The 11,163-nt window shown below is 39.2% G+C and overlaps 1 protein-coding gene across 1 annotated transcript in view; it reads left to right on the top strand.

The window, feature by feature from the left end:
* Positions 1 to 2,230: 2,230 nt before the first annotated feature.
* noc2l (NOC2-like nucleolar associated transcriptional repressor) overlaps positions 2,231 to 11,163 on the top strand; it is a 103,835-nt gene continuing 94,902 nt past the window's right edge. Inside the window, exon 1 of the mRNA XM_039755554.1 lies at positions 2,231 to 2,330. Within this exon, the coding sequence (XP_039611488.1) occupies positions 2,311 to 2,330 (20 nt within the window). The 5' untranslated portion in view covers positions 2,231 to 2,310. The remainder of the gene's footprint in view (positions 2,331 to 11,163) is intronic.

Raw genomic sequence — 11,163 nt, 5'->3', positions numbered from 1 at the left:
AAAAACATTTTTTGCACATGCCTCGCCCTGAACTGCATGAACCACTGCTAAGTGCAGTTTATGGTTATAGTAGTGCACATATGGAATGTGTCTACTAAGCTTTGTTGCAACAATGCCTGCACCCCACCCTTGTTCCCACTCATGACTAATGGCCCATCATAACGTTGGCTGATTATATTATCAGGCATGTAACCCTCAGTGGACAGGTATTTCTATGGTTATATATTTTCAGCATCTAGCTAAGTCAATTCCAGTAAACCAATGAAATGATCCTCTAGAACAGTTTCACACACACCATATCATTATTGACAGATTATGTTACATCCATCTTGAGTCTCATCACTTCTGATACAAAATCCAGGAATGTCTGCCATTTCATATTTCTCTTTTCACTTCATGCAAAACTAAACTGGCAAGACTGCCAATAATCTCATTTTGAATGTTTTTTGATGTATACTTTGCATTTTGAAGAATGCTTTTTGCTATTTCAGTACACTTGGAACCCTGCAACAATGTATATTCATATAAATTAATGAAAAGACTGGCAGGAATGTCTTCATCATTACTTTAATGACACTGGATGGATTCTGTGCTCCCATGAAAAGAAAGCTCATCCACACAGAAAGAACTGCACCACTTCCCCAATGCTTTTAACGTAGTATCAATTTTTTTTGACCTGTGTTTATTTCAGTAAACACAATATACAGTAGTTTCACCAGTTATTTGTGTGTATTTAATTTCTGCCCATTTCTTTGCTTCATTTAAATGGCATTGACTAAATGCGTGCTTTTGGAATCCCCTTTTCTAGCGTGGGTTTCCAATTAGTACATCTTGTCTTGGTGAACACCACATCTCTGTCAGTCATGCCAGCAAACAAAGGGAAACAAAAGCATGTATCGAGTTTGACTGATATTCCAACCACAGCCATGATTGGTACCAGCTCAGATTAAAAGCACGAGACTTCTGACTAAGCATTTGTTTAGGAAAGACTTTTAGTATAGGTTGAGATGGTTCGCTGTTATTCAGATCACTTAGATAATGCTCAGCCAAAAGAACTACACCGCTACCTGTACTGTGCTGGTGCGAAATTGGCGGGGAAGGTGTAACATTACTGATTGAACTGCCCACTTGATCTGAAGGCATTGGTCTCTAAGTCTGTAACTTAGAGCAAATAGCAGCACTGCCCAAATTGCTAGCTTTGATTTGGGAACCAAAAATCTCTGCATGGTGTTAATGGCTTCTTTAAACCTAGAATGGCGTCTAACCAGGTAATTTTGTTTAAACTGAGCGCAGGTATCAACTTTTGTAGATGTGTAATTTTAAATACTTAAGTGTTCAGTAGTGTCATAGTGAGGTTAGAAGCTAATAATAACATTTAAACTTAAAGTAATTATCTTTATTCAGTCCAACACTAAAACGAACTACAGCAACAATAACAGAAATTTTTATAAAAATGCTTTATTAAGAATGCACAGATATTCTCCTCCAAGTAACAGGCTCCCACAAATGCTCTGCAACATGACATTGGAGTGTTAAGGCAGCACCCTATTTAATCTGTTCAGTCAGCAAATCAGATATTAGGAAATTGTGACATGAGCAGAGAATGTAAATGTAACTGGCATTTTCAAATGGCCCAGAAGATAATTGACCAATTGGGTGGGCATTGCCCAACCCTGCCCTTTTCTAGATCTGGCCGTGGTTCAGTGTCAGCCAATAACAACAGAAAATACCACACATCAGTAAGTAGTGGAATGGCTCTAGAAATATGGAAACAACTTTAATGCACAAGAAAGTGCAGCTATGTCTTATGGACCTTGGGTCCCATACTGATGAGAAGAAATTAGGTTCATTGCTACGTTTACAGTACCTACATTACTATGGAGGGATCTAGAAGCAGTGGTACTATTGTGTTCTTTAACGTAAGTAGTCTTAAATAAAGGCTTTAGATTAAAAAATCGGAAAGTCAAACGCGACTACATGTTCTCGAAAAAACATAGTATAATAATAAATAAAGAATGAAATTATGCGAAAAACAGCAATCTGGAGATATGAATTATACTGACATTAAAAAATCTATAATACTAAGAATCTAAAACGTTTCACTTTTAACTGAGGAACGATCCACGCATCTCACGGCATTTTCCCAGAAGACCTGATTTTAGATAGCCGCCCCTCTGCTTTCACTGCTTACCCTACCTCTTGAATTTCGTGTCGCCACTGTCACCATCAAACAGCAAATCATTCGTTTTGCTCCCGCCCATGTAGCGATGCATTGTGGGGAAGGAAACTTACCCACGTGGGACAACGAGCATGGCGACTACCGGCGGAAGGTGAGGTATTTAAAACTGAATATGTAAGCTGTTAGTAGGTAGCAGTGTTTTATTATAACACGTCGGCAATGTTGTAGTGAACAAACGCATATTCGTGGTTTGCATATACCGTAAGGGTGAAACAAATAAGTAGCTACGTTGCTGATTAGCGTTAAATATACATATTTCTTGCTACGTGTGTCATACTGGCAGCTTCATGTCTATCCACGTGTTGTTCCTAGAGCAGTGCCGTTGTTCCGGATTAAAGACAAAAATTAAACAAAGGGAGAGGATCCGTGTAGTGTAGCAAATGGCATTCGTTTTACCAGTAATATTGAAGCTTTGCGCTTGCTCGATTGTATTGTATCAATCTGCTTTACTGGTTTCACAATAGTTTCCAGTATAAATAGATACACATATATACGAACATGGTTTCTTGGTAGTTAACACCTTTTCATTTACCAATCCCGCTGTGCAGTAAGTATTGAGCACAAGGGAAGGACAGGCCCCGGACGGGACGCCAATGTATATGGTAACATAAGACACTCGAGACAAATATCCCAAGCCGGGACAACTGCGAGTCGGAAATCTGAGCACCACGAAAAAACGCCGATCAAGTGTCCGCACAGTGACTCTGCCCACTAAGTGCATTATTGATTTAATAAGAAAGACAGTCCCAACAACTGTTGCATTCATCCTTAAGTGAAAATATGTTCAGAAGACTCTTATCACTGTGAATATTGCGTGTACAAACTCATTTACAGTAGGCAGTTTTGGCAGGTCCTGCGAAAATTATCAGCCCAAAGACGGTTCAAAACCAGACTGTCCGCACTATAAACAAGCCCAATAAATGCTGTACTTTTTTTTTTTTTTTGACCATAATATAATCGCATAAAGGGAACAAGATGTACATAGAAAATCCCATAACACAATGGATGTTCAAACCAGTCTCGCCAAAACATAGAGTTGATTTAACATTGGCAACCTCACTGTGTGGTACACAAATTGCATGGTGGAATTCTCTGCCTGTGCGAGGATCCCCATTGTGCACACACATTAGTATATGATATTTTAAGGTATTGATTTTTAGTGGGTGGCGCATTGGTAGCGCTGCTGCCTCGCAGTTAGGAGACCCGGGTTTGCTTCCCGGGTCCTCCCTGCCTGGAGATTGCATGTTTTCCCAGTGTCTGTTTGGGTTTCCTCTGGGTGCTCCGGTTTCCTCTCACAGTCCAAAGACATGCAGGTTGGGTGGATTGGCGATCCTAAATTGTCCCTAGTGTGTGCTTGGTGTGTGGGTGTGTGTCCTGCAGTGGGCTGGTGCCCTGCCCTGGGTTTTCCTGCCTTGCGCCCTGTGTTGGGTGGGATTGGCTCCAGCAGACCCCCGTAACCCTGTAGTTAGGATATAGCAGGTTGATGGATGGATATTCATTTTTAAAATCTTTTATTTCTTTTTTAATAATCCCAAGATACAGCCAGATGCCAGTCCTTCTTCCTTTTTAGTCTCCTTTTCTGATTGTTTTGTTGTTTTCTTTCCATTTTGGTCAAATCTCATATTTACTAGTGATGTTACGATTGATCATCTAGCATTTTATTTTTCCCAAATAACTTGATTGGTAAATTAGCTAAACTGAAAAAGTGATTTTTTTTTCTCAAAACCTGTTTTTATAAGCCTTACCATAACTTAGTTGTATTGCTTCTTTACAAAAGCTATTACAGCATTTGAGGAATTGCACATGTCATTTTGTTGCCAAACTTCTAGAAACAGCCAACAGTCAGACATTATGAGTTAGTGAGGGAAGGTATATGGGCTTTTACATTAAAGAAAGTGTATAAATAAATTGAGAAAAGGGAATCTGAGGAGTCATGCTGTACATGGCGAGGAACTGTAGGGTCTGTAACAAAACAGACATGTCTTCAGCAGAAATTCGAATAAGTTCAGAATTTCATTTTGTCCTGTAATTAAATGGACACCCTTGTCCAAGTGTGGACAGTGATCGAGCTTATCTTTAGTACAGCAGGTCACATTTTTAATTAGAGAATGATTAGAAAAAGAATTTGCCCTTGCTGCTTAGTAAACAATAGGCTTTTTGTCTTAAGAGCCAATTGGATGTGTTTTACATGTAAACTAGTTAAGCTTGTTAGCCTTGTATCTTCTTGATAAACATGAACATTTAATTAGAATTGTGACTTGTAATTATAAAAAGATTTGTATTATGGATAAATATATTTGTACATGTTTTATTAGTTTAAAAAATGTTTAATGATGGGTTTTTTTCATTTTAGTTTTTCTTATGGTTACTGCACAATAAGCCTACATAATTTCTGTTTAATTTGTAAAAAATAAACAGGTAACACATTCATTTAAATATTTCATCACAAAAATAATTTCCTCTATTCTAGAGGGAAAAAAAAGAAAATGAGAAAGTTGTCCATTTTTGTAAATTAAAAATACAACAGTGTCCTTACTAGAAATACACATACCAGCCTTTTTTTACAACTTTTTCTTTTTTGTAGCCCTTCCTGTATGTCCTTTACATTGAGTACCAGTCAGCTTTTTCCCTCTACTATAACTAAAAGCAGGGCCGGCCCTAACCATTTTGGAGCCTTACTCAAGGTTTGGCTGTGGGGCCTGACTAACACAATATAGACATGTTTTGTGATATTTACATGTTTCATCAAGATAGTCCACCTTTAAGGTGCAGCTTAAAAGAAGCTGTATAGCTTTTGCAGATGTCCAAACAAGGTAGTGGCATCTCTTATGCTTCTGATTCCATCTTCTACCACAAAATTTAGGGTGTGTGCGCAAAGAAAGCTTTGGAATTTTTTTGAAGCACTCTGGCCTGTACACCTTTTATCTTTTCCCTTCATGTTCGCTCAGTTATCATATGATTGCCCTCAAAAGGATTGTTTAGTTCCTCAAGTTTGTTCAGAGCAAGAGAAGCCAACATTTCCTCTGTTGTTTCTGTTGCTGGAAAGAATCCCATAAAGTAGTCTTTAATGATGGGTACGCCTTCCATTGTGACAATTCTTATAATTAGTGTTGTTTGCTCCTCATAGCTGACATCAGGTATACAATCCAAAATAATGGTGTAATATTTGGACTTCTTGAGGTCATTCACTATATGCTCAATTACCTTGCCCTGTGTTGTTCCTTGCACGTGGTGACTTGTCCCCCGTGGATATTTCTGAATGATTATTTAAATTATTTGCAGATCAGTTCTCTTTCATGCAAAGTGAAATGCTTCTTTTCTTGTGGAGTATTCTGTGATGTAAAGAAATCCCTCTTGTATGGATTCCCTAACAAAATAATTTCAATTGTTAGCAACTACAAAGAGATATTATTAATCTGGTCCCACATTTCTAAGTATGCATGCTTAATATTTCATTGCAGTGTCTTCTTTCAGATAGGTAAACATGTGCCACTAGATGTCAATCAGATATCACTAATGAAAGGTGCCGCCCAAATAAGATGCCTGACGAAATGTCACTCTAAAAGAGTGAACCAACTGGACACTTCTTAGCTAAGTATAACCAGTGTTTTTGTTCCCCCCCACATGTGACACCTTGTTGTCTAAATGCAAGCAAGTGGCATTCAGTAAAGAATAAAAAAATGGAATATGGCTTTAGTGGTCCCCAACCCGGATGTCGGAGTCGATTGCCTAGGTCACTTAAGCCATGGGCAGGCCATGACCACAGCTATCAGAAGTGACTTTACTGTAGAGGTGTCACTTCATCAAAGTGAGCTCTGATAGTCTTCCAACACCCATTTCAGAAAACCTACTCATTCTTCTTTCCCATTGTGGCCTGGCCACCATTGCAGGGTAAGAAAGTGTGATGGACTGCTCTGGCAGATTCTTCCCCTGGTCCCAGATAAGTCACGCTGTGGTCTTAATTTACTCACACCAAGGTTATTATAGTTTTGCCTTTTTATATTAGTTTTTATTTCTATATTTTTTCTGACCTTACTTGGAAATTCAGTTTAGTTTTAGTTTTCCTTCATTGTGTATTTTTAGTTTTAGTTTAGTTTTTATTTCACAAAGGTATTTCTATTTTATTTTTATATATATTAGTTTCAGTTTTAGTAATTATGGCATGCAGCTCCAATGGAGTTACTTTTGTGTCACAATTGGACAGAACTGCACACTTAACAGATTTGGATATGAATTTAATGTTAGAGGAAGCTTACTACACTGCTTGGTTTACTGTCTGGTTTTGTTTTTGTCTAATAAAAACAAACATAATCAAAATTAGACACTGAATATGAACAATTTTACACAATTTTATAATTTTTTAAATATTTTCTCATGAAAATCACAAGGGCTTAGGAAGAACAGGACTCTTAGGCTTGAGTCAGTGTGCAGACCCCACCTAGCTGCATTGAGGGAAACAAAGAACAACAAGCATGTAGTGTCAAGGTTAGGGGTGGTGAGTCTTGAATAGCCCACCATAAGAACAGTAAACCCATAATGAGCAGAGCAAGAGCAGGTAATAAAAGTATGGACAGGCACAAAACAACAGAGACAGTGTCTGAGATTAAGAAAACATGTACTGTACTGTATATTGTCTAAACCTGTTTATCCAGGGTAGGATTGCAAAACTTACAAGGGTTAAAGACTAACAGCAAGAATATTCATTCAAAAACTAAAACTAAAAATATTTTAGTAAATTATTTTATTTCAGTTAGTCTTTCCAGCTACTTTAATAGTTTCATTTAGTTTTAGTTTTTAATTTTGGTTTTGTTAATTATTTTATTTCAGTTTACGAAAATGTTTTTTTAATAATAGTTTCAGTTTTAATTTTAGTTTTTGTTAACTATAATAACCTTGACTCACACCGTCTAATGGAATTTATAACAGGGAGCATGCCTTGTGTAGTCTATGCTGAATCAGGGCGAAGGATACAACAAAGCTGTTGGCTGGGGACAAACTGCTTTCAATATTTTCTATTATTGGTTTAATTCTGCTGTTTCTGTATTAAGTGCTGAAATAAACTGGATATGCTGCTAATCTTAACTGCTATTGTCAAACTTCTTTTTTCAATAGTTTTTTGACATTCTACCTTTTATATTTAGATAATTTCCAGACAATTAACTTTGTATCAAGCTCTGTATTAAGAGACGTGCTGCTCCTCATATTTTTTGCATTCATATGTTTACACTATTTGAAGTTCAGTGATTACAAATATTATTTTTGATCCTTTACTAGGGATCTAGCCTCCTATATACCTTTATAAGAGGGTGAAAATGACATATTTCTATTACAATCAAGAATATTTAGATTTTAAGCATTTTAAACTAAAAAACACATTTTAAAATTTCAAATATCTGACACAACTATTCTTATTTATTATGTACTTCTACCTCATGAAGTAAATCATTACATTTCTTAAATGTTGATGAGCCACAGTATAAAGTTATGGGAAAGAGTAGTGGAAGCTTGGTTAAGAAGAGAGGTGATGATTAGTGAGCAGCAGTATAGTTTCTTGCTGGGAAAGAGCACCACAGATTCAATGTTTGCTCTGAGGCTGTTGATGGAGAAGTTTAGAGAAGGCCAGAAGGAGTTTTATTGTGGAGTTAAAGAAAGCATATGACATTGTGCCTAGAGAGGTGGTACTGTATGAGGAAGTCGAGAGTGATAGAAAAGTATGTAAGAGTGGTACAGGATATGTATGAGGGAATTGTGACCGCGGTAAGGTCTGCGGTGATGGATTCATTCAAGGTAGAGGTGGAATTACATCAGGGATCGGCTCCGAGCCATTTCTTATTTGCATTGGTAATGGACAGGTTGACACACAAGATTAGACAGGAGTCCCTATGAACTATGATGTTTGCGGATGACATTGTGATCTGTAACAAGAGTAGGGAGCTGGTCAAGGAGACCCTGGAAAGCTGAAGATATGCTATAACGAGGACATGAATGAAGGTCAGTAGGAACAAGACAGAATACATGTGTATGAATGAGAGGGAGGTCGTAGGAATGGTGAGAATGCAGGGAAGTGAGTTTAAATACTTGGGATCAACATTACAGAGTAACAAGGAATGTGGAAGAGAGGTAAAGAAGAGTGTAGTCAGGGTGGAGTGGGTGGAGAAGTGTCAGGAGTGTTTGTGACAAATGGGTACCAGCAAGAGTGAAAAGGAAGGTCTACAAGATGGTAGTGAGACCAGCTATGCTATATGGGTTAGAGATGGTGGCACTGACCCAAAAACAGGAGACTGAGCTGGAGGTGGCAGAATTAAAGATTTGCATTGGATGTGATGGACAGGATTAGAAATGAGTACATTAGAGGGTCCGCTCTGTCTGGAAGGTTGGGCAGCAAAGTCAGAAAGGCGAGATTGCATTGGTTTCGACATGTGCGGAGGAGAGATGTTGGGTATATTGGGAGAAGGATGATCATGATGGAGTTACTAGGCAAGAGGAAAAGAGGAAGGCCTGAGAGAAGGTGTATGGATGCGGTGAGAGAGGACATGCAGGTGGCGGGTGTAACGGAGCAAGATGCACAGGGCAGGAAGATATGGAAAAAGGTGATCCACTTTGGGAACCTCTAGTGGGAGCAGCCGAATGAAGAGGAAAATCAATAAAGAAATAAACATTATAACAAACAACATCAGCCACCCTCCTCAAATCCACATCAGAATTACTAAAAAGAAAGAAAACTTCCAATTTGGCTAAAGATGAAAAGAGCAGTCACAGTTATGTTGCCACTATCCCCATATTTTACCATGTAGATGGTGTTACGTGGCTGATGTACCATCTCAGAAGACTTTCTGCCACATCTTTGGAATATCTTAAAAGTGATGTTTTACAAATTTTTGGTGTTTACCCCACTGAGGCTTTAATTACAGCCACTGACTTCCGCACCTCAGTTATAATGACAATTGGCCTCACAGTAGCCTTTCTGACAAGTGTGAATCTTTAGCAGTAGACTTCAGAGAGATAATCTGATAGAGGCAGTGCAGCTGTTTCAGATTTATTCCAGTTGCATATGATGGACTATACTGAGCTTCAGGGTATGTTTAGTGCCTTTGAGACAGTTTTGTACTGTTCCCAGGATGTACTTCTCTAAGATTATTTTCCTGACATGCTGCTTTAAATGCTGTTTTGTTTCATTTTGATTTGATTTGTTTAAACTGTCTTCACCGTAATGTTTGTCCTCAGGTATATTGGTGGTGAGTGGTGGTTTTAGGCAGTGGTTGATTTTCAGAAAATAACTAGCAGATGATCCACTTATTTCCTACACAGTTGCAAATCAACAACACATTTGGTGGGTTGGCAAAGTACAGGTAGTCCCCAGGTTACGGACATCCGACTTACGAACGGGCCGCAGCTGTGACGCTGCGCCTCAGTAACTGCTGCTCTGTCATCTTCGGCCTGGAGACGCTGCAAGCAGTGGCTGGACAGATGCTGGAGGGGGGCGATATCGCTGCCCACGCAGTGTAGTGTCCCTCAGGCGGTTCCTGGCGGCAAGCGGTTTCACTGCCAGCCCACCACACATGGCTGCCCTATTCGTTCTCAGTGGGTGGTTGGTAATGCTGCAAGCGGTGACCCGGTTGTGGCTGAACAGAGGCCATTAAGGGTAAACGGGGCAGCGGAGGGTAGCATTGTGTGCATCGGATGGCTGCCTATTGAATGAGGGTGATTCACTACCCGCCTTTGGCCGCACCGTGTTCGTTCTCGTTGGGCAGATGCTGCAGGCAGCATACTGTAGTGGAGTTGACTGTGAAGTTGGCTGGTGATGAACCGCCCGTCAATATCCCCATTCATTCTCAATAGCAAGCCTACTTGTACTATTACGTACATAGCAGGAAGTTGTCTCTTGTCAACACGTCTGATGTACTGACGACGGGTGCCTTCCTGCTGTGATAGCATGCACAGTGCTGTGCAGAAGAGCTCATCTTACTCTTTTGTCTTCGCCCTTCAACAATGTCTCTGAAAAACAAATCTGATGCAAGTGCTGGTGATACAGTAAATAAGAAAAAAACCATCACCATTGAAAATAAAGTGGAAATAATAAAAAGGTCAGAGAGAGGTGAAACTCCATTCATTGGCAGAGCACTTGGTTACAGTCGGTCAACAATAGCATTTATTAAATTTATGTATCTGTTCTGACTTACAAATTTAACTTAAGTACAAACCTACAGTCCCTATCTCATACGTAACCGGGGGACTGCTTGTAATATGCTGTACCTGGGCAAAGTTAGCCTTACATTTACAAACAGTGTGAATGCAGTCATGTGCTTACTTAAGTCTCCATTTGGAAGCAGCTATTTATCTGTATGTCAGTTACAAAGGGTGCAGGTCATTGCTATCAAGGATCTGGGAATCTTGTGTGGTTCACTGGCACGCATACTTTAACTTCCAGTGTGGAGTAGCACAAACTTGTCTTTGTCTCTCGGTGGCTGCATATAGTTTCTGTGTAAGGCAGTGTTTCTCAACCACTAGATAGTGCCGTTGGTGGTTCATGTCTAGGTTGTGTTGGATTGCCTAAGTGATCTGCAGCACTGTGCAGTATGTTTCCCAATTTCTAAGTGAGCATGTTTCACTAAGGGGGGTCTCCTGACTGTGCTTGTATCACCAAAAGGATGGTTTACAATTGCATCAAGTGGGTCTTTGATAAATTTTTAAGGGCAAAATGGGGGTTTGGGATAATAAAGGTTGACAAACACTTTTATATAAGGAAGTTAGTTTGGGCTGAATACATAAGAATTAGCCACAGTGGCAATCAAAACCTTAAAGGGTCCTCTAGGAGCCAGAAAACATGGGAGACCCTGTGAAATAATAATTAAAGATTAATTTCTGTGGCTGGTTTTGTCAGTTTCTAAAACATTATTACCCTATTGTTTTCTTACAACACTCGG

Source organism: Polypterus senegalus, chromosome 6, assembly GCF_016835505.1.
Source record: "Polypterus senegalus isolate Bchr_013 chromosome 6, ASM1683550v1, whole genome shotgun sequence".
Classification (NCBI taxonomy): domain Eukaryota; kingdom Metazoa; phylum Chordata; class Cladistia; order Polypteriformes; family Polypteridae; genus Polypterus; species Polypterus senegalus.
This window is presented reverse-complemented; position numbering and strand designations above follow the sequence as displayed.